The sequence below is a fragment of the Notolabrus celidotus genome, chromosome 13, assembly GCF_009762535.1.
Source record: "Notolabrus celidotus isolate fNotCel1 chromosome 13, fNotCel1.pri, whole genome shotgun sequence".
NCBI lineage: Eukaryota > Metazoa > Chordata > Actinopteri > Labriformes > Labridae > Notolabrus > Notolabrus celidotus.
Genome location: NC_048284.1, coordinates 34,810,513 through 34,835,271, shown reverse-complemented (window position 1 = coordinate 34,835,271; position 24,759 = coordinate 34,810,513). Strand labels below are relative to the sequence as shown.

General features: G+C 38.3%; 1 protein-coding gene across 1 annotated transcript in view; it reads left to right on the top strand.

Annotated features, from left to right (window-relative positions):
* The window catches only part of cd2ap (CD2-associated protein), a 100,396-nt gene that overhangs the window by 43,556 nt on the left and 32,081 nt on the right, over nucleotides 1-24,759 (top strand). The window contains exons 7-10 of the mRNA XM_034699312.1: nucleotides 11,634-11,706; nucleotides 13,788-13,882; nucleotides 19,458-19,556; nucleotides 19,816-19,869. Of these exons, the coding sequence (XP_034555203.1) occupies nucleotides 11,634-11,706; nucleotides 13,788-13,882; nucleotides 19,458-19,556; nucleotides 19,816-19,869 (321 nt within the window). The remainder of the gene's footprint in view (nucleotides 1-11,633; nucleotides 11,707-13,787; nucleotides 13,883-19,457; nucleotides 19,557-19,815; nucleotides 19,870-24,759) is intronic.

The following is a 24,759-nucleotide window of genomic DNA, read 5'->3' as shown; positions in this document are numbered from 1 at the left end:
GACAGAGGCTTCTTCAGTCTCCCTTTTTCTAACATTCTTGTCATCAAACAACAGATTGGAAATGTGTAACATCATAGATACAGTCAGCATCCCAGGAAACATCACATCCGGTTGGCCCTGAGGGGGAAAACAAACCACTAGACTCAATGCAGGAGAGCTGCTGCTAAATTCTGCACGATATATATACACAAAAAAACCCTGAATGTATGCTCTTACACTTTAAAGCTATGTCTGAATACTTAACCAAATTTACACCATCCAGTCAAGGATGTGTATTTTTTCATCATTCTTCATCTTTGTGGAGTTTCTCGTTCATGTTGCGGTTCGAGGTATTTATGGCAGAACCTCAGAAAGCACTGTCAGGCAGGGAGTTTAATAAGTATCCTCTCCTGTAACACAACATTGTGATTTGATTCTGTGGCATTTCAATGTGCTCATCAAAGTTATAATCTTGTCCTCTGCCAGGCATAGAGTGTTGTAGACCACTTACTTAAAGCTGGGGTTGGTAGTCTCTGAAAACTAGCATGAATTTGAATGTAGCATTTCCTCATGACTCCGTCTAACCCCTCCCCCCCCTCCCTCAGAGCTCCTCCGAAACAACGCCCCCCCCCCCCTCCCGCTCACATGCACGAGCGCCGCTGACTTGCGACCATATGATGGTGACTGATTCAAAACCGGTCCTCACCAAAACATTCTCATAGTGAAAGTTAAAAACACAAACAAACATGGCTGCTGTTAGCACTCACAACTGTCATGCTAGCATTATCCAGTTGTACTGGTGACACGATATCAGGAGAAAAGTTATAACACATATATAACACTGTAACAGCTCTACTGTTTGTTAAACGTGTTCAGTGTAGATGTTCTTAATTCCTACAGTGTTGACGGTCAGTGAAGGCATCAGGAGAGGTGTAGAGTGTGTGAGCTGGAGAGAGGAGAGACAAGAGGAGAAGTTCTTCATTCATTCAAACATTGATTGTTGTTTTGTTGGTTGGCGTGATCACGGCCGACAGTGACCGGTTATTAAAGATCAACGTGTTCACCAATCGGCTCGTCATCACTACAGAGTCCAGACGGACGCTACAATACATCTACATTTTCTGTAGGACTTACTAAATGTCATTAATTCTTCTGCTTGTCAGAGCCCCCGTGGTGAGAGCTTTTTAGACTCTGATCCGGACTACAGTCCTGAGCAAAGCACCTCATGGGGTCAGAGGGGACAGGCCCGAGGTGGAGCGAGAGGGGCAGTAAATAGAGTCAGGGGAAGCAGAGGCAGGAGACGGGGACGAGGAGTGCAGGCTGGGGAAATGTACGCGCAGGAGGCGTGCAGAACGGCAGGACAGGATTTGATTGGTTTAAAATTTTGGGACCCAAAAACGGTGATTGGTTGGTGTTTTCCCAGGTTTACTCCGGCTGTAGATAGCAGCTTTTTTCACTCTTTTTAAAGAACACGTTATGTATTGATTACCATCAGGACATAAAGATCATTTTAACCAGTATGACAAAAAGTGGATCTAAATCTGATTACCAACCCCAGCTTTAAGGTCTCGTCTCGTCTCGGAATCAACAGCATTTTTACTCGGTCTCGTTTTGGTCTTGGACTGGGCGGACTCCGTATTTTAAATCAAGACTGTTCGAGACCACCACCTTATGTTCTCTGTATCCCTGTCATTACTGTGATGAGAGGAAGCACCCCCCCTCCTTCTCTATTTGTTCATTTTTTCTCACCTGTTACGACCGCTACTTTCGCGGTGCTTCTGTGAGTGACACGCCCCCTACACTCAGGCGTTAATGAACGGAGACAGACGACAGGAGGAGAGACTGTGAGCCTGTGACCAGAGATGTCTAAGTTGTTTGATTAAGCAATAAATACGCATTCAATAATAAACTCTGGAGGTACACAGAGAGATGGGCACAGCTAAATACCTGCCAGAGGATTACCACAGTCGACATATAACCCAACAGATAAAAACACTACAAATATTACAAAATAGAAAATGCACAATTTATGACAATAGAAGCCTTGACTAAATAATCCTGCACAGCTACCATTACAACCTCGTACCTCTCCTGAGATCACAGGCAACCGAAAATACAGTTTACCTCTGATCTAAAGAGAAAGTTAAACTAACGATGACCAAAAAGAAACTTAAGGAGTCAAAAGGCTCAAAGCGTCAAAAGAAAGGCAACAAAGACAAAAACAAACCTTGTTTGTTGCTGTTAATTGTATTCAAAGCAAACTTAAATTAAATGAACAGAAGTCTTTTATTTTGTTAACTCTCATAATGCTTTTTCATTGATATGGTCTTGGTCTTGTCTCTGTCTCGCCCTGCCTCGATCTTGGTCTTGACTCGGTCTCGTCCTGCCTCGATCTTGGTCTTGACTCGGTCTCGTCCTGCCTCGATCTTGGTCTTGACTCGGTCTCCTCCTGCCTCGATCTTGGTCTTGACTCGGTCTCGCCCTGCCTCGATCTTGGTCTTGTCTCGGTCTCGTCCTGCCTCGATCTTGGTCTTGTCTCAGTCTCTCCCTGCCTCGATCTTGGTCTTGACTCGGTCTCGTCCTGCCTCGATCTTGGTCTTGACTCGGTCTCGCCCTGCCTCGATCTTGGTCTTGACTCGGTCTCGTCCTGCCTCGATCTTGGTCTTGACTCGGTCTCGCACTGCCTCGATCTTGGTCTTGACTCGGTCTCGTCCTGCCTCGATCTTGGTCTTGACTCGGTCTCGCCCTGCCTCGATCTTGGTCTTGACTCGGTCTCGTCCTGCCTCGATCTTGGTCTTGACTCGGTCTCGCCCTGCCTCGATCTTGGTCTTGACTCCGTCTCGTCCTGCCTCGATCTTGGTCTTGACTCGGTCTCGCCCTGCCTCGATCTTGGTCTTGACTCCGTCTCGTCCTGCCTCGATCTTGGTCTTGACTCGGTCTCGCCCTGCCTCGATCTTGGTCTTGACTCGGTCTCGCCCTGCCTCGATCTTGGTCTTGACTCGGTCTCGCCCTGCCTTGATCTTGGTCTTGACTCGGTCTCGCCCTGCCTCGATCTTGGTCTTGACTCGGTCTCGCCCTGCCTCGATCTTGGTCTTGACTCGGTCTCGCCCTGCCTTGATCTTGGTCTTGACTCGGTCTCGCCCTGCCTCGATCTTGGTCTTGACTCGGTCTCGTCCTGCCTCGCTCTTGGTCTTGACTCGGTCTCGTCCTGCCTCGATCTTGGTCTTGACTCGGTCTCGCACTGCCTCGATCTTGGTCTTGACTCGGTCTCGTCCTGCCTCGATATTGGTCTTGACTCGGTCTCGCCCTGCCTCGATCTTGGTCTTGACTCGGTCTCGTCCTGCCTCGATCTTGGTCTTGACTCGGTCTCGCCCTGCCTCGATCTTGGTCTTGACTCGGTCTCGCCCTGCCTTGATCTTGGTCTTGACTCGATCTCGATCCCTAAATATCTTGGTCTTGTCTTGGTCTCGGTGCACTCTGGTCTCGGACATGTCTTGGTCCATAAACCTGAGTTTGACACCAATCAGGTTTGATTTGTTGAAGCCAGAGTGACTGATGGATGATCGTCATTTTACTCTCAGAGCTGTTCAGTTGCACGATCATGCAGCGTGATGTGTTGTGTGGTTGGCAGTAACCACAGGTGGTAAAGGGCCAAACTCTCCGTTCCTAAAGTCCCCTCACATTTCTCCACTCCTGACTTTAGTGATGCATGCATCTCAATCCCGGGCTGCAGCTTTGTCTCAAACACTTCGGTAACCTCCTCCTGCACGTTTCCCCGGATATAGATGCCGACTCAGCGCTGCTCGTGTTTGTTTGTTGTCTTTTGCCGGCTTTAAGGGATACTTTTCAAAGTGACATCAAGGTGACTTTGCACACACCAAACAGATGTTCAAATTAAACAAACCAGATAGGAACATTTCTAAAGTGACTCATTTTCAAAAGTTTGTAGAGTCAGGACCAAGCGGCAACCTCCAGTCTTAAAGGTGACATATCACGCTTTTTTCATCAATATATATTGGTCTAAGAGGTCCCCAAAACATGTCTTTAAAGTTTATGCTCAAAAAAACACTTTGAAATCAGATTTTGGTCTGCCTGAAAAGTCCTCTTCTTCAGTCCTCCTCAGAACAGTCTGTTTTCTCTCTGACCACGCCCCCTCAGGAAGTGGATGTGCCTCGGCTCTCCAGCACGTTGATCTAATGTTTACATGTTGGCTGAATATACACGGCTGCTCAGAGATCACGTTACTTCAACCCTCTGAATCTGATCCAGAATCTGATCCTGACGGAGAGGCGCCTGCAGCAGGACCTTTCTGAAGGATTGGTCACAGATTTAGTGTTTCTTGTTGTTTTATTTGTCAGTATGTAGACGTGTGTCTTGGTACACAGCTACAGCTATGAACATGTAGCTATGTGGCTATGCTAATTAGCGCTAGCACTTATCCATGATAAATAAAAATCATCCACTAGATCTTCAAATCTGCAGACGTGGGGAGTAAAACCGACCTCTGCCAGAAAGGCAGCAGGACCTTTCTGAAGGATTGGTCACAGATTCTGTGTTTCTTGTTGTTTTATTTGTCAGTATGTCGACGTGTGTCTTAGTACCATAGACTGTATAAAATATGGACGTAGTATCCGTGACGTCACCCATCTGTTCCTGAGAGCTGTTTTGAAGCAAATCGACGGCGGCAGCCATATTGGTAATGCGGAACTCAACTAGGCAGAGTGTGACGTAGTGTGAGTCTCTTAGCCAATGGCTGTGTGTTCCCGTCCGGGAGTCACGTCAGTCATGTCCTTATTTGGGCAAAACTCATAATCTTAATATCTTCTTAACCGTCACGTTAGAAAAAAATTCACCCCCCGTACAGTGTGTGCCATTAGAGAGATTAGCGTTGTAGGGCCAAGCCGTTTTTTGAACCAGGCTGTAAACATGTTTATTAATGCTGCAAAGATCGTCTTTTTCCCATTCATATCTATGTGGTTTCTGGTGTTTCTGCAGCCAGCCTCAAGCGGATTTTCGATGTATTGCAGTTTATATCACTTCCGCATTGGCTTCATCGTTTGAGACCGGATTTTGCCGCTTGCTTGGTACACAGCTACAGCTACGACATCTAGCTATGTGGCTATGCTAACTAGCGCTAGCACTTATCCATGATAAATAAAAATCATCCACTAGATCTTCAAATCTGCAGACGTGGGGAGTAAAACCGACCTCTGTGTTTATTAAGACAGCCTACAACTAGCATGCCTCCCTCCTAAGCTCCTTGTTAGCACACATGTGTGCAGGTAATGAAAAACAGAGGAGGGGATTCAGTATTATTTTATACAGTCTATGGGCTGAACAAGCTCCGAGCTCTGACTCCGGGACAGACCGGATATTGTTGTGACGTAACAAAAACACTGAAGTCTGAAATGGCTCATTTCACACATATTTATAGAAAGGTGGAGAAATCAGAACAGGGGCAGAATGGATTCTTTTCATTCTTGGGGGGTTTGTAGACATGCCAGGGACACATATTTCAGGTAGAGAACCATTAAAAAGTCAATTTTGCATGATATGTCACCTTTAAAATATGAAACCTATGTGGAAGTGTTAAAAACTTAAGTTCCTCACTACAGAAACACCAGAAACCACATAAACACCCATTCAAAGAAACAGTTTAGGTCTGAATAGCTCATTTCTCTATCAGCACACACTGTACGGGGGTGAATTTATTTATAACTCTTTATTTCCGAAGATATTAAACTTACGAGTTTTGCCCAAATAAGGGCACAGCTGACTTGATAGACAGGCAGGAACACTGTAAATAGGAGGCTTAAGTCCCACCTCTTTACCTCACACTAGCTCCACAGAAGTTAGGTTGAGTTCAACATTTCCAATATGGCTCCCGCCGACGATCGGCTTCAAAACAGGGCTTCAGGAACAGATGGGTGACATCCAATTACTAAGTTCTTTATTTTATACAGTCTATGATCAGGATGCAGACTCTGTAAATCAGGACTTTAGTTCTGATTTACAGAGTCTGCAAAGTTCCTAGTTCCGGGATAAAGTTCCATTGGTCCAAAAGCAGAAACACTTTGTTTGTCCCTAAATGTATCTGTACTTGGGGAACTCTCAGCTGAGCAGACTGAATCATATGACTCTTAAAACGAGCTTCAGATGTATCAGCTGCATGAATAAAGTGGTGAACGCATCAATGAATAACTACTCTTTGCTTTGGTGTGTTGCGTGTGCGTTTCTTCTTGTACTTTAGTCATTCCCAACGCACTGCAGAACCTGTTGGAGGTATTTCTAGACGATGAGTCGACTGCCATTAGTGCTTACTTTTTGACATCAACAAATGTATCTAAGAATCTGATCTCAAAATGCTCCAAAAGCTGAATCTGCAAACTACAATAACTACATTCTTCAGTCTCCTACATGTTTTTGTATCTTGTCTCATTTGACATCTCTGGAGTTTGCTGTTTAGGAGAGTCGCTCAGTGATAACTGGCCAACTTGACGAGGGTTGAATGTACGTGACTGTTGGATACCTCTCTGTTAAAGCAGCCACAGGAAGGTCACGTCTGTCACTCTGGATCTGAAACTTTTAAAAGTATCAGTTATCTTTTTCTTGAAAGGAAATCGTTTGTGAGCAGATGAGAAATGCCACTCCTGTTGAATGAGTTCTGCTGTGTACAAAAGGTGTTGATGTGTCCTGGTTTAGGTCTGGAGGAGGTGAATTGATTTCAAAAGGGTGCAGAGATCCTGTATAAAATATAAACAAACCCAGGATCAGGATCAGGAGAAATCATGACCACAGGGTGAAATTAAGTTGCACAGCAGAAGAGTCAGTCTACAATTAGTGGTTCACAAACCAAAGTTCTGGCGCCACCTGCTGGAATGTGCAGCATCAAGGCCTGCTGGTCTTCTGAGTCCACATCTGAAAACTGAAAAAATAGAAATTGTTTAGTAAAGCAAGGAACTGTAACTGGAGAGTGATGCAGACTGCAGCCGTATGTGAGCCTCAGGTATGATTCAGAAGTACTGTTGTTACCAAGTCCTACATGTGACTTTAATCTGGGTTACTCTCCAGGCTTGAGCTCACACTTTGAACCACCATGTAACCTTTAATGTCTCCTTCTCTTTAGTAGGGATGTAAGGATACACTCATTCGATAAGATTCCAGAATTTTGCTTCACGATACCTAGGGTTGTAGAATTCTGGGAATTTTCAAAGTTGGAAACTTTCCATGGGAATTAACGTGAATTATGGGAATAAACAGGAATAAAGCAAGAATTTACTAAATTGAAGGTTGCCTCTTAATAAGGAACTTAAATATAGTTAGGGGAAATATATTCGAGCATAATCCTGACTAAAACAACCAGATTTCATCAAGTACAGTTGAATATCTATGATATTCCTCAATCACATGCACATAGCACACTGCTTACTGCAGGGCTATTGAGACCACGCCCCCTACATGCACTGTGCATTCCTCCATCACATGAAGCACAGATGATTTCTAGAATCCTGGACCACACTTTTGAGCCCAAAGCACAACACAAAAACAAATTTGATGTATGGTACTAATGTTTAACTTACAAATATTACATACAAATGTATTCATCCAAATGTATTTCCAATAAATTACCCTCAATTTCCAGTTAATTCCCAAAAATTCCCATAATTCCCATGGAAAGTTTCCAATATGGAATATCTCCAAATTCCCCAGTTTAACTGCTCATAGAAATTTACCGAATTCTCAGATAGGGACAGTTGCAATATTTAGGCCCAATCACTGACACGCAGTGGCGGCGAGGCCCTATTGTATCCTCAAGGATGGCTAGGATTCTTCCACAGCTTTAAAGCCAAATTTGCATGCCTCAACGTGGCCCAAAACTCACCAAAATTTGTCCCAAAGTCAGTCATGCCGTAAAATTTAGGAATTCATGTCTTTTGGGCCATATTGCTCCATAGCGCCCCCTAATGACTTAAAAGGCCAGCCCCTCAAAGCTACTTTAACCTACATACCTGAAATTGTTTTTGCATACCAACCATCCCAAGAGCTACAAAAAAGTCCTGGGGCATCATTGTGAAATCCCAACAGGAAGTGCAGAAATCTGAGTTGAATGTCTGATTTTGGCGATTCGCAGGGTACGTATTAAAGAGATCTAGCCCTAGGGTTTTTCTCCAATCCAACCCCAACAAGACACAATCCAAAGTAGACATATTGACGAGTACAAGTTATCAGAAAACATTTGCCAAATATAAAAAATGGGGGTGTGGCAGGTACATCAAACTTTTATGTCTCGCCATAAGCAGGAAATGGATTTTTGGGGGCTTTAAAATGCTCAGAAACTCACTAAATCGGCCACACGCATTGGCTACGCATCCCCTTTAAACATTTTGGGGCTCTCCTCCAAAAAATTTAAGAATGCTCCACAGCGCCCCCTAAAGGGTTAAAAAAAAACCTCCCCATAGGGTTTTTTTGAGCTACATGCACGATGTCGGACGTGCTCATTCAGGGCATCAGGACGCACAAAAAAGCCTCTTGCACCCATAGCCTAAAACCAACAGGGAGCCTTATTAGGGCCCGAGCACTGACACTCAGAACAGTTATAGAGACATGGAAAGTGAACGATTCCCAAAGAAAGTAATAAATATTAAAACAAATAAGGTAAATATCTTTAGATAAACTTAAGTGCAGCTTATGCTCCTGGCTTGGAATTTACATGTTTTTCTTCAGGTATATCATGGAAAGCCAAAATGCTGTCGTACTTCAGAGCAGTGTTAATTTTGTTAACGAAATGATGACGATAAATGTTCGTCAACGACAAAAACAAGAATATGAAGAGCTGAAGTGCATCACTGATAATAAAAACTCTGACGAACGTATGTTTAGATTTTGTTGACGAGACGACGACAAGACGAAAACTTAAGTGGCCAACCGTCGGACGTTAAGAATCCATGATTCCCCCGCTGTGCGTCTTTAAAGATGGCGTGATGACTTCCTGTGACAGGCTGAGTTATTATCTGAGGGGCTCAGTGTTAGCTTGGTCTCTACCTGCAGCAGGTGTGCTTTATGAACCAGCTCTCCTCACCTCCATGCATCTGTCTCATCTTCATTGATGATTTTTACCCCCGGTGTGCGTTAGTGACAAAGACACAACCGGGGGACGTCTCTTTAATATTTGATGTCTGACGTTTTTGCCGCCCTTACCATAAAAATCTCAGCGTCTACAGCTTGATTTAATCCAGTTTGGTGATACATCAGACACATTTAGTAAGTTTTGATCAACTCCTTGTCATCAAAGATGCAGGTGCATTCAGGGACCGTTGTAAATGTGCAATACAGCCCTTATATTGTGTTCATGGTATTTTTATTTGAATCAAGAGAATCAAAATACAGTCACAGGGGTCACATCAAGAATGTTTCTTTTGGCTTTTTAGCAGGGACAGGCTTTTTTAAGTAAGGGATAATGTTTGGTTAGCAGGTTGTTATAGGAAAAAGAATCCAGACAGGTTGAGACAAGACACTGATGCCAAGAGGAGGGGTCTTGACCACCCTGAAGGGTGCGCCTAATCTTTAAAGATAAAGTGATGACTTCCTGTGACAGGCTGAGTTATTATTTGAGGGGCTCAGTGTTAGCTTGGTCTCTACCTGCAGCAGGTGTGCTTTATGAAAAGAGTGAAGATGTTTCGGCAAAAATCAAAGTCTAAAATGTTTTGAGTTTTTCGTCGACTAAAAGTAGATTAAAACTATTCACCTTATTTTCGGGGGTTGAACAAACGCAGGCAGTTAACTGTTATTTTGTGAAGCACTTCCAGTTCCTTACTTCCGGTCAATGGTAAATGTCAGTAGCTTGACTAATTCAAAGCCGATAGAGCAACAAATCTCTCAAAGTGATGTCTTCAAGGAAAACAGGAATTATGTGAGGCTTCAGAGGATGTCATTACAGCTGGTACAAACAGAAAAGGCAAAGGCACACAACAATGAATATTTCAAACTGGATGTCCGGCACAAAACTCTGAAGTTCATCATAGCTTTACTTCTGTAATCAAAAATAAGGTGAATAGAGGGCTGAAAAGACTAGAAAATGACGTAAACTAACAGGCATTTTCATCTAAAGACTAAGACTAAATCTAAAATAGCTGCCAAAATGAACACTGCCTCAGACAAATACAAAGGTGCATCCTGAACTGCTCTGTCTTCACCTGCTGCCGCCATGTCTGTCACGCTCATAGACTGTAAATAAAAATGGACAGCGTTGCTCCGCCTCTTCCCGTTGTACGGTTCTGAAGCCAAAAAATCCCTCTCCGGGGCGCCGCCATTGTGCAGCCAGAGCCTGTGAAGCCACTGTAACAAGCTCCGCCCTACAGCGTGACATCACAAGACGCTGTGTGTCCTTTGAAGTTTCACTCCACGGCGGCTGTGAATCAAAGGAAACAGGAAGTAAAACCCTGTTTTTTAAACTCTAATAACTAATGAAGAAGAAACTTGTCAGAAAAAAGAGGCCTTGAACACAAAACAGTCAAATACTAACTACATATAACCACAGCATACGGACGTGAGAAACATTCGTACCACGTGTATTTATTTTTTAAAGTTTGACTGCTCCCCCATTCATTTGAATGTGTGTCTGCCACCAGGGGACAGACACACTGCTGAAAGCCTCACCACCAGCCACCGGAACCTCTCCCTTGGTTACGCTCAATTCAGCGATTGACGAGAGAGCAGCGCAAGAGACTTCATGATGTTGAACAAGTGGAGTGAAATGCAGATAGCGCCCTCTACTGTTTAAAAATAATATCACGATACAAATGTTGCATGGATTTTAATCCACCCTTATTTGTATCGATTTTTACAGTCTTGTGATATATCCTTACATCTCTACTCTTTAGTTAACAGAGTCTCATTCTTCTTCTGTGTGTTGAGCTGTGGATGATCTTGATTACTTTTCTGGACCTAATAAATCAAATACTGATCTGGTCCACCATGAGTCTCAGTAAAAACTCAAGATGAAAATCCTGAACACGTGCCCTCTCTGAGTTAACAGCTGTTTGTTCTCTCAGCACTCTGAAGTAGTCACTGTGTTCTGAAAGTCTCCTCTCTTTTCCTTCTCTCTCTTCACGACAGCCCTCGCACTCTCTTTCACCACTAACACAGCTTCTTCCACTCTCCTCCACTCCTCACATACTACCACATGTTGCATGCCCTCACACTCTCTCCGTCATAGCCCAGGGTGTGTCCATGTCGCCAGCCCACATGATGCCCTCACTGCTCGTACCCGTGGTATCATGGACATGAAGCATCCGGCATGTGACATTTTCAGATTCCAGTTTATGATGATCTGTTAGATTCTGTGACACACGTCCAGGACTGTCTTCAGGTTCAGTCTGATACTTCCTGGTGTACGCCTTCTTTACTCTTCATGTCTGTGGAGCATGTCTTAGTCTCACTACATGGATGGAGCTGAAACATTAGAGACCAAACTCCACACACTAACCTTCAGTGATTAACAGCACCATTCATACTCATGGATACTCTCAGTGAAGGATAACATTAGTCCTCTCATTTGACAAGAGCTTCCATAGACAGGGAATCTACCACATGAAGCCACATATCCACTCATGTACAAGAAACCGTTTCCATCTGTATGGTTTGCTTCATTTTAGCCAATCTCATCATTACCATCCGCTGCAAAGCCCGCCCATCCCAACACCACGGACGGAGAGGACAAATCCAAAGGTAAGGAGCTTGAATGGAAACGTTGACATGAGGAAGCATGTATTTTCTCCACATCATTTTCCTCTGACATCAAAGTGTAAATGTTGTCATTTTGTACTGCTGCTGCAAGGGTCACAGAGAGGCCATTGATCGAAGAGTTAACCTTTCACAGCTCTCACATCATGGGAAATACAGAGGCTATATATAGAACAAATAATGAGTAGAGTTGGACACATTTCAAGGTAGAACATGATGTGACACACACACACCACACATCACCCCTGACCCTCACAACAAATCACCCCAAGACATACTGATTTGACTGTGGTGTGAATGTGTTTGGACAGGAAAGTGTCAAATGACTCGTAGAATGACAGAGAGTGACAGTATATAGGAAACACAGTCCTGTCTAATGCTGTTTACATTACATAAAATATTTATTATAATAATAATAATAATTATGATAGTAGTAATAATAATAATTATAATGATCAATATGATATGATGATGATGATAATAATAATAATAATAATAATAATAATAATAATAATAATAATAAAAAAGATAATAATAATAATAATAATAATAATAAAAAGAATGATAATGATAGTTATAATCATTATAATAATCATTATAATAATGATAGTAACTATAATCATAATAATAGTGGTAATTATAATAATAATTATGATAGTAGTAATAATAATAATTATAATGATAACGATAATGACAGTAATAATCATTATAATGATGATAATAATAATGAAAAGAATGACAATGACAGTTATAATCATTATAATAATCATTATAATAATGATAGAAATTCTAATCATGATAATAGTGATAATGATAATTATAATTATGATAGCAGTAATAAAAATAATTATGATAATCATAACAATAATGACAGTAATAATCATTATAATAATGATAATAATTATCAAAATAATGATAATAATAATGATAATTTTAATAATAATAATAATAATAGCAATAATAAAAATGACAATAAAAATCATTATAATGATAATAATACAAATAATAATAATTATGATAATCATAATAAAGATAATAATAATAATTATAATTATAATTATAATAATAATAATAAGAAGAAGAATGATACTGACAATAATAATCATTATAATAATGATAATAATAATAAAACATTAAAAGAATTGAAATATGTATATAAATAAATAAATTATAATAAAATAGTTAGAATAATAATTATAATTCAGAGTAATAATAAAAACCAAAATAATTATGATCAAAATAATAATTATAGTGATTATGATAATAGTTATAATAATACAAATAATAAGAATTAAAAGAGTAATACTTATTATTACAATAATAAAATTAACAAAAATAATAATACATATTATCTAATGCTAATACTAATTATATCAAAAATAATTGTACACATTAAAATAAATATATATATAAAAAAACAATAATAATAACAATAATAAAAATAATATGTAATAAATGATAAAAACTAAACAAAATTATCAATCATAATAATAATGATAGTAATAGCAATAAAAAATAGTAAATATAACAAGAAAAATATAAAATAATAAATAATAATAATACTATATATATAATACAAATAACAAAGCTAAACAGAAACAGTTAAAACAATAATAGTAATGCAAAAATAAAATTATGGATAATGTTAAAAAATAGCAATGTTAATAATAATAATAATAATAATAATAATAATAATAATAATACAAACTTTAAGTGTGTAGAACTTTTCTTAACATGGTTACAAAGTGTTGCACAACAAAAATGCTGAAAAAAAAGTGAATAAAACTGCTGATGGGTTTCTCACTCTGAGCATGATGGTTCCTGTTAGAAAATGATAAACAGATTGAGAGACAGAGAGAGAGAGACGTTTCTTTAGTTTAACCTCTGAAGTCGTCTCAGTAGCATTTAAATGTCTCCAAGTTTTGACCTCAGGTGACGTGAGAACACTTTGATAAACTGTGTTTGATTCATCTGTTTGTGTATAATACTAATGTTATTGATCCATCATGTTGTGTTTGGTTTCTTTGTGTCCTTCTTTCTGAACCACCTTCCCTCTGTCTCCTCAGCAAAAGAGTATTGTAAAGTCACGTTTGCTTTCGAGTCTACAAACGAGGACGAGCTGAGCATAAAGGAAGGCGAAGTCATCCACATCCTGAGCAAGGTGAGTTCTGCGGTTCTGTAAAGACGAGGGCTTCAAACACAGGACATAGGTGCTGGGTTTATATTAAAAAAGTTCTGTTAACAGGTTCAAGCTTTAAATCAGCAGTACAGTGCCACCATTGAATGAATGAATGAATGCCTGACTGGTGGATCCACAGCTGAGGAGCAGAGCACTTGGTAGCATTTAGCAAGTTACAGTGGCATGGACAAACTTCCTTTAACAGGCAGAAACCTCCAGCAGGACCAGACTCATGTTAGACACACATCTGCTGAGACCGTGTTGGAGAGAGGGATAGAGGGAGAGGAAGAGAGAGAGAGAGATGATAGTGGTGAGACAGATAGTAGTAGTTGTAGCAGCTGGAGTCTGGCACGTCCACAGCAGCAGAGGTCCAGAGGAACCTACGGGACAAGGGAGCTCAGGGACTCCAGAAAGGTCTATGGTTAGTAACTTTAATGGGACAGCAAGAGTTAAAGTAAGTGATGGGGGTGAGATAGGATCCAAGTGTGTCAATGTGTCAGTTCCCCCGGCATGCTAAACCTATAGCAGCATCACTAAGAGCTGGTCCAAGCCTGATCCAGCTCTAACTATAAGCTTTATCAAAAAGGAAAGTTTGAAGCCTACTCTTAAAAGTAGAGAGGGTGTCTGCCTCCCGGGCCCTGACTGGTAGATGAGTCCAAAGGAGAGGGGCCTGATAACTGAAGGTTCTACCTCCCATACTACTTTTAGAGACATGCTTGGTTCTCCTTCAAAGTTTGTTTTAACCTGCAGGTTCTGCAGAGTAAAAATGATTTGAACAGTTATTTATCACAGATATATTTGACTTCTATTTGGTCAAATGAGAAAGTACAGTCCGTACGTTTCATGAAGTGAAAGTCTTTAACCAAACTTCAGTTCCTGATTTTACTACTGAAATCAGAAGTCTCAGAGTTCAACCTTCAGAAGTGATCTTTGGGGGTTCTGCAGCGTCCCTCTCTTTTCCTTAATTGCAGCAGTGTAAGCATTCCTTTTTGTGCAGAGGAAGCAGCAAAGGATGTGCTAAACATCCCTTTCCTTAAACCTGAAGCAGAAGACTGAGTAAACACAGAGAGCTCATTATCAACCCTGTAACACCCAGCTTGTTCTTGTACTAGAAGAAGTACAGAAGAAATGTTAGGTTAGAGTGGCAGCAGTCCTGTTTCCATCACATCCTAGTGAGTTGTGTTGGTGCTACCAAATGAATCTTTACATCTTCACTCTCTACTTTTTTCTAACCCATGTATCTTTAACTTCAGTCTTTAACTCAAATGTAAAAGCCAAAAACTTAGTCTCTTTGTAGTGATGACCATCAGGATGCTGTGATGACTTGTACTCAGTCGACAACTCCCAGTAAACACCTTTACTGAAGTAATGTCTTTTAACAGTAGAGCTTCTTTAAATCCATCATGTGGATCCATCAACCTGACCCTGACACCTTGTTTCCTAGCTGTCCCACTGACCCTGTTTTACAGCAGGCAGAGAGGTATGGGTCACTGTGTGTAAAGTTTTGCACACTGAAAATAACACCAACATTTCTCAACATTTAGCTAGTCTTTGAAAATATCACAACACATTTTTAAGTTATGTTTTTATCACATTTAGAGCAATATTTGTAACCTTTTACATATTTATTTTTCACATTTAGAGCAATATTTGTAACCTTTTACATATTTATTTTTCTCACCACAATTATTTAAGATAATATTACTGTTAAATCTAAATGCTGCATCTAAATCTTAATGTTCAACATTAAATCTAAATTAAATATAAATATAAATGTTCAATGTTAAATCTAATTGTTAAATCTAAATGTAAATTTTAAATATAAATATTAAATATAAATCTGAATGTTCAACGTTAAATCCAAATGTTAAATCTAAATGTTAAATATAAATATAAATATTAAATATAAATATTAAATAAAAATCTGAATGTTCAATGTTAAATCTAAATGTTAAATCTAATGTTAAATATAGATCTAAACATTAGTTATAAATCTAAATGTTAGATATAAATCTAAATGTTAAAAATAAATAGAAATATTGAATATAAATCTAAATGTTCAACGTTAAATCTAAATATTAAATCTTAATGTGAAATCTAAATCTAAATGTTAAATATAAATGTGTTTAATATAAATGTTAAATAAGAATATAAATATTAAATTTAAATCTTAATATTCAACGTTAAATCTAAATGTTAAATCTAAATCTAAAAGATAAATATAAATGTTCAACGTTAAACCTAAATGTTAAATATAAATATAAATGTTAAACATAAATTTAAATATTAAATCTAAATGTTAGATATAAATCTAAATTTTGGATATAAATATAAATGTTAAATATAAATATAAATGTTCAACATTAAATCTTAATATTTAATATTGATCTAAATGTTAAATCTAAATCTAAATGTTAGATATAAATTCAAATGTTAAATATTAATTTTATATATAAATGTTAAATGTTGCTCTGCGATCCTGAATATTTTGCTGATATGTAAATTCACACTGCCGCCGAGCAGAAATACCAAAATAAAAGCTTCATAAAGAGATACAAACTTAGCCATAGCTACTTAGCTTGTCCGTTCCATAGACTGAGTCAGTTCTGTCTCTGAGCGTTGTGAAATCTCTTATGGCCCTCTACACTGCCTTTAAAACATTTACAACGGGCAGTCCAGCTATAACCTGTAGGAGTCAGTACTGACAGACTGTGATTGGTACCTGTATCGCTTTATGGTGCTTTTATTTAGGTACTAATGGCGGTGTGTGGCAGTGTGAATTTGCATATTAGCTAAATATCTAGGATTGCGGAGCAACTTTTAACATTTAGATTTATATTTTTATTTATATTTAACATTTAGATTTAGATTTAGATTTAGATTTAGATTTAACATTTAGATTTAGATTTAGCATTTGGATTTAACAATGATTTTAACTTAATATATTTGTCAACAAAATTGAATGTGAAGAAGATCACAAATGTTTCTCTAAATGTGATTAAAAATTAACTTTTAAAAATGCTAAATGTGGAGAATTGCAGCTGTTATTTTAAGTGCGCACAACTTTACAAACGGCGCCCCACAGAGAGGTGACACAGGCTTTAACCTGCCAGGACTGTGTCATTAAGCAAGCGCCCTCTGGTGGACACTGTTTAGAAGTGCTCTTAAGGAGTAATGAAGTATTTTCTGCCCTGTTGAGATTCTTTTTTGTTTCTGTTTCTTAGTTTTTTTTAATTCAAAGATCTTTTTTATACCTCCCTTCCTCCAAACTATATAAGCTATATTTACTTTGCAGGAGTGCAAAGATCATACAAGTGCTAGATGTTAAACAGAACATAAAAGAAAAGAAAGAGTAGCAGATCAGACTACAAGAGACCATCAACAAAAAACAACAACAGGAGAATAGAATATTAAAGAAGGGAACAAAACAATTACTAAATCAGATTCACAAGAAAGAGAAGAGAAAGAGAAGATGAGATATGAGGTTTATTCTATAGAGGGAGGAGAGAGATGTGTGAGGGGGTTCACAAATGTGTGTGTGCACGTTGTAGCTTGATAGGTAGTTAAAGAGTATGAGATATGGGCTGTAGCAGTATTTCCAATCCAATCCAATCCACTTTATTTATATAGCATATTTAAAAAAACCAATCAAGTTTAGCAAAGTGCCCCATAGTGTTATAAATAATAAGTTAAAACACACAGAGCATAAAAAGCTGTCAGAAAATAAAATAGAATAAAATGAAATAATCAGAATAAAACATATAAGACACTAAAAAATAATTTAGAAAAACACTTTAAAAGATAATTTAAAAAATAAACAGTTTAAAAAATAGTTTAAAAAACAAAAAAGTAAAATAAATAATAAATAAAATAAAATAAAATTACTGTCAGAACAAATAAAAATCCAATAAAAGAGCAGACAGAGACAGAGACCACACATCTTCATGCTGGGTTAAAAGCCAAGGAGTAAAAATAGGTTTTAAGACAGGATTTAAAAGTTGGTAATGTTGGGGACAATCTAACATGGGGGGGCAGCTCATTCCACAGTTTGGGGGCCACTGCCGAGAAGGCCCGGTCACCCCCTGGTAGACCTCAAAGACCCTCCGGGAGTGTAACTTTGCAGGAGGTCGGACATATATTCTGTGGAGCTACTCCATTTAAAGATTTAAAAACAAACTATAAAACCTTAAAGGTGACATATCATGCTAAATGGACTTTTTAATGGTTCTTTACCTGAAATATGTTTCCCTGGCATGTCTACAAACCCCCCGAGAATGAAAAGAATCCATTCTGCCCCTGTTCTGATTTCTCCACCTTTCTGTAAATGTGTGTGAAACGAGCCGTTTCAGACTTCAGTGTTTTTGTTACGTCGCAACAATATCCGGTCTGTCACGGAGTCAGAGCTCGGAGCTTGTTCAGTCCATAGACTGTATAAAATAATACTGAATCCCTCCTCCGTTTTTCATTACCTGCACACATGTGTGCTAACAAGGAGCTTAGGAGGGAGGCATGCTAGTTGTAGGCTGTCTTAATAAACACAAAGGTCGGTTTGACTCCCCACGTCTGCAGATTTGAAGATCTAGTGGATGATTTTTATTTAACATGGATAAGTGCTAGCGCTAGTTAGCATAGCTACATAGCTACATGTTCGTAGCTGTAGCTGTGTACCAAGACACGTCTACATACTGACAAATAAAACAACAAGAAACACTAAATCTGTGACCAATCCTTCAGAAAAGGTCCCGCTGCCTTTCTGGCAGAGGTTAGTTTTACTCCCCACGTCTGCAGATTTGAAGATCTAGTGGATGATTTTTATTTATCATGGATAAGTGCTAGCGCTAGTTAGCATAGCCACATAGCTACATGTTTGTAGCTGTGTACCAAGACACATGTCTACATACTGATAAATAAAACAACAAGAAACACTAAATCTGTGACCAATCCTTCAGAAAGGTCCTGCTGCAGGCGCCTCTCCATCAGGATCAGATTCTGGATCAGATTCAGAGGGTTGAAGTAACGCGATCTCTGAGCAGCCGTGTATATTCAGCCAACATGTAAACATTAGATCAACATGCTAGAGAGCCGAGGCACATCCACTTCCTGAGGGGGCGTGGTCAGAGAGAAAACAGAGTGTTCTGAGGAGGACTGAAGAAGAGGGATTTTCAGGCAGAACAAAATCTGATTTCAAAGTGTTTTTTTGAGCATAAACTTTAAAGACATGTTTTGGGGACCTCTTAGACCAATATATATTGATGAAAAAAGCGTGATATGTCACCTTTAAATGAGTCATATGATGAACAGGGAACCAGTGGGAGGCGGGGATGGGGGTTTCACTGTTGTCTACCTGGTGTGCCTCTGCAGATTAAAAGAGGGTAAGGTGGAGGGATGGGCTGTGGGTAGCCTGGCTCGGCAAAGGCAGCCCCCAGCCCCTTAGGAGGGGACTTGCAATTTGCAGAGTCAGGCCTGTTTCAGATGCATACAGACTCAAGCCCCCCTCATGTGGTGCACAGAGTTACTGTGTGTACAACTAACGAGTCGTATGTCTGTTATCCTACAGGACACAGGAGAGCCCGGCTGGTGGCGAGGGGAGGTTGGGGGCAGAGAAGGTGTTTTTCCTGACAACTTCGTCACCATGCTGTCTGAATCAGAGAAAGAGGTGAGACCAAAGAGTCCATAGTGTGGACTGCTTATTATGGGCTGTATGAAAACATGTTGTGTTTGTGATGCTGTTCATATCTTACATTCTTAGAGCTTAGTTTGTTTGCAGTCTCTCAATGAGCTCTGAATCATGCATCTGGTGTTTAAAACAAAGCTCTCTCTCTTAAAGCTGAACTCATGTGAAGAGTTCTGATCCTAGACTTTGGTTTGAGTCGTTCCTCAGATGAATGAACTGTGTTTCAACCTTTGTGTTGTAGACTCCCACATCGAGAGGCTCCGTGAAATCATCACCCAGGCAGGAATCAGAAGAGGTGAGCTCCCTCATCAGAGAGAACCCGTGAAAGTAAAACTAGATCAATTAAAACCATAATAATAAAATCAATAAAATATAATCTGATAATTCAATAAAAAAAACAACAACATTACAATAAAATCCAAAAGATAAAATCTGATTAATTCCAGAAAAAAAAAAAAAACAACATTACAATATAATTAATACAATAAAATCAGATAGATACAAGAGAAATAACATGTTAAATTTGAATTATTACAATAAAGTCAACAAAATAAAATCTGATTAGTTCCAGAAAATAAAATAACTGTACAAAAAAATCATTAAAAAAATCTGACTAATTAAAACAAATAACAATAATATTACAATAAAATCAATAAGATAAAATCTGATTAATTCCAGAAAAATAAAATATCATCATTACAATAAAATCAATTAAATAAAATGAGATAAATACCAGAGGAAAAAAATATTAAATTACAATCTAACACTAAAGTCAATAAAATAAAATCTGATTAATTCCAGAAAAAATCAAGGAAATAAATTTCAAGAATTTCAAGAAAAATAAAATCTGATAAATACCAGAGGAAGAAAATAATACATTAAAATCATTTCAATGAAACCAACAAAATGAAATCTGATAGATACCAGAAAAAATAAAATAAATTACAATGGAATAGAATAAGATAGAAAAAATAAAATAATTTAAATTAAAATAGAATATAAGAAGATAGAAAAAAATAAAATAATTTAATTTAGAATATAATAGAATAAGATGTTTCAGCCAGCACTCTGCATGCATTTTCACAATGACAGACTAATTATTTATCCTTCAAAGTAGAATGTAGTGTGGCTTTAAGCCTGAAAGAACAGATAATAAGTCAGTCAGTGTAAGGAAGCAGCTGTACTTGAAAGTTGGGAGAAGTGAAAGAGGTGTGAAGGTATTGAAAAGGAGGACGTTGGAGCCTCTTGGTACATATTTTGATGTGATGAAGAGTCTCCTCTGTGAGTTCAAAGACAGATGGTGTGTAAGTGAGTAATGTCTCTGGACTCTTGATGAGTCAGGCCTCTGAGTGTGCCGGAGAGAGGGAACACTTACAGAAGAGTGCAGTCAGAAGCTGGATGAATGACCTCGAGCATATCGTTATTTGAATTTGAGTTATAAGACCCATCAAGATAGTTTGTCCATGTGGGGTATGACCATGCTCATTCAGAATTCGGACAGCACTACAAAAATTGTGGATATGGAGTGATTTTGGACACAGCCAGGGATTCAGAACTACAAATTAAATAAAACTAAAACAGGAAACACAGGGATCAAGAACTATAAAATAAAACAGGAAACACAGGGATCAAGAACTACAAAATAAAACAGGAAACACGGATCAAGAACTACAAAATAAAACGGGAAACACAGGGATCAAGAACTACAAAATAAAACGGGAAACACAGGGATCAAGAACTACAAAATAAAACGGGAAACACAGGGATCAAGAACTACAAAATAAAACAGGAAACACAGGGATCAAGAACTACAAAATAAAACAGGAAACACAGGGATCAAGAACTACAAATTAAAACAGGAAACACAGGGATCAAGAACTACAAAATAAAACGGGAAACACAGGGATCAAGAACTACAAAATAAAACAGGAAACACAGGGATGAAGAACTACAAAATAAAACAGGAAACACAGGGATCAAGAACTACAAAATAAAACGGGAAACACAGGGATCAAGAACTACAAAATAAAACAGGAAACATAGGGATCAAGAACTACAAAATAAAACAGGAAACATAGGGATCAAGAACTACAAAATAAAACAGGAAACACAGGGATCAAGAACTACAAAATAAAACGGGAAACACAGGGATCCAGAACTACAAATTAAAACAGGAAACACAGGGATCAAGAACTACAAAATAAAATGGGAAACACAGGGATCAAGAACTACAAAATAAAACAGGAAACACAGGGATCAAGAACTACAAAATAAAATGGGAAACACAGGGATCAAGAACTACAAAATAAAACGGGAAACAGGGATCAAGAACTACAAAATAAAACGGGAAACAGGGATCAAGAACTACAAAATAAAACGGGAAACACAGGGATCAAGAACTACAAAATAAAACAGGAAACACAGGGATCAAGAACTACAAAATAAAATGGGAAACACAGGGATCAAGAACTACAAAATAAAACAGGAAACACAGGGATCAAGAACTACAAAATAAAACGGGAAACACAGGGATCAAGAACTACAAAATAAAACGGGAAACACAGGGATCAAGAACTACAAAATAAAACGGGAAACACAGGGATCAAGAACTACAAAATAAAACGGGAAAGACAGGGATCAAGAACTACAAAATAAAACGGGAAACACAGGGATCAAGAACTACAAAATAAAACGGGAAACACAGGGATCAAGAACTACAAAATAAAACGGGAAACACAGGGATCAAGAACTACAAAATTAAACGGGAAACACAGGGATCAAGAACTACAAAATAAAACAGCTAACACAGGGATCAAGAACTACAAAATAAAACAGGAAACACAGGGATCAAGAACTACAAAATAAAATGGGAAACACAGGGATCAAGAACTACAAAATAAAACGGGAAACACAGGGATCAAGAACTACAAAATAAAACGGGAAACACAGGGATCAAGAACTACAAAATAAAACGGGAAACACAGGGATCAAGAACTACAAAATAAAACGGGAAACACAGGGATCAAGAACTACAAAATAAAACGGGAAACACAGGGATCAAGAACTACAAAATTAAACGGGAAACACAGGGATCAAGAACTACAAAATAAAACAGCTAACACAGGGATCAAGAACTACAAAATAAAACAGGAAACACAGGGATCAAGAACTACAAAATAAAATGGGAAACACAGGGATCAAGAACTACAAAATAAAACGGGAAACACAGGGATCAAGAACTACAAAATAAAACGGGAAACACAGGGATCAAGAACTACAAAATAAAACGGGAAACACAGGGATCAAGAACTACAAAATAAAACGGGAAACACAGGGATCAAGAACTACAAAATAAAACGGGAAACACACGGATCAAGAACTACAAAATAAAACGGGAAACACAGGGATCAAGAACTACAAAATAAAACAGGAAACACAGGAATCAAGAACTACAAAATAAAACGAGAAACACAGGGATCAAGAACTACAAAATAAAACGGGAAACAGGGATCAAGAACTACAAAATAAAACGGGAAACACAGGGATCAAGAACTACAAAATAAAACAGGAAACACAGGGATCAAGAACTACAAAATAAAACGGGAAACACAGGGATCAAGAACTACAAAATAAAACAGGAAACACAGGGATCAAGAACTACAAAATAAAACAGGGATCAAGAACTACAGAATAAAACGGGAAACACAGGGATCAAGAACTACAAAATAAAACGGGAAACACAGGGATCAAGAACTACAAAATAAAACGGGAAACACAGGGATCAAGAACTACAAAATAAAACGGGAAACACAGGGATCAAGAACTACAAAATAAAACGGGAAACACAGGGATCAAGAACTACAAAATAAAACAGGAAACACAGGGATCAAGAACTACAAAATAAAACGGGAAACACAGGGATCAAGAACTACAAAATAAAACGGTAAACACAGGGATCAAGAACTACAAAATAAAACGGGAAACACAGGGATCAAGAACTACAAAATAAAACAGGAAACACAGGGATCAAGAACTACAAAATAAAACAGGAAACACAGGGATCAAGAACTACAAAATAAAACGGGAAACACAGGGATCAAGAACTACAAAATAAAACAGGAAACACAGGGATCAAGAACTACAAAAAAAAAACAGGAAACACAGGGATCAAGAACTAAAAAATAAAACAGGAAACACAGTGATCAAGAACTACAAAATAAAACGGGAAACACAGGGATCAAGAACTACAAAATAAAACAGGAAACACAGGGATCAAGAACTACAAAATAAAACAGAAAACACAGGGATCAAGAACTATAAAATAAAACGGGAAACACAGGGATCAAGAACTAACTTTCACAGCACCCAAAAACGGATTTTCCCCCGCCAAGAAATAAGGAAAAAGAAAAAGCAGAACGAGCGCTGTGCATTATGGGAAACAGTACGCGAGGCAGACTGGTCCGATGCACACTGAGATATTTTCCCGAATCAGTAAAACATCCGGGGAGTTTTGGCATACTGCAGATTTTGCTCTTGTTCACTTACTACATACTACATACTGAATTTTGGACAAATCAGTACGTACTGCTAGTATAGTAGGCAGTTTCGGAAACAGCCTATGACTAGACTAGACTAGTGTTGTACGCTGCTGTAACAAAAGAATTTCCCCCAATGGGGGATCAAATAAAGTATATCTAATCTTATCTTAAGAAAGTACAACAAGAGACATGGATCTCTAAACACTCAAGGGAGACAGAGGATAACTAATACAGAATAAACAAAGGATAAAAAAACAAAGGATAAACAAAGGATAAACAAAGGATAACTAATACAGAATAAGCACGGGGAGGAACCAAGGGTTCCTCCCCGTGCTTATTCTGTATTAGTTATCCGCATGAAACACAAGAACTAAACTAAACTAAACATCAACTCAACTCATCTTTATTTATAAAGCACCTTTCATACGTTCAAGCAAGTAGCCCAAAATGCTTCACAAAAGAACAGAGAGACAGAAAACAACAGAAAGAGGTGAAAGTGGAAAAGAAAGTGCTTTAAAATAGTTAAATTTAAATCATTAAATGAAATAGAATAAATTAAAACAGACTAGAATAAGATAGATAAAATAAGATAACTAAAAATGATGTTAAAACAATGGTGATTATGGTTATAACACAGTCCAGGGCTA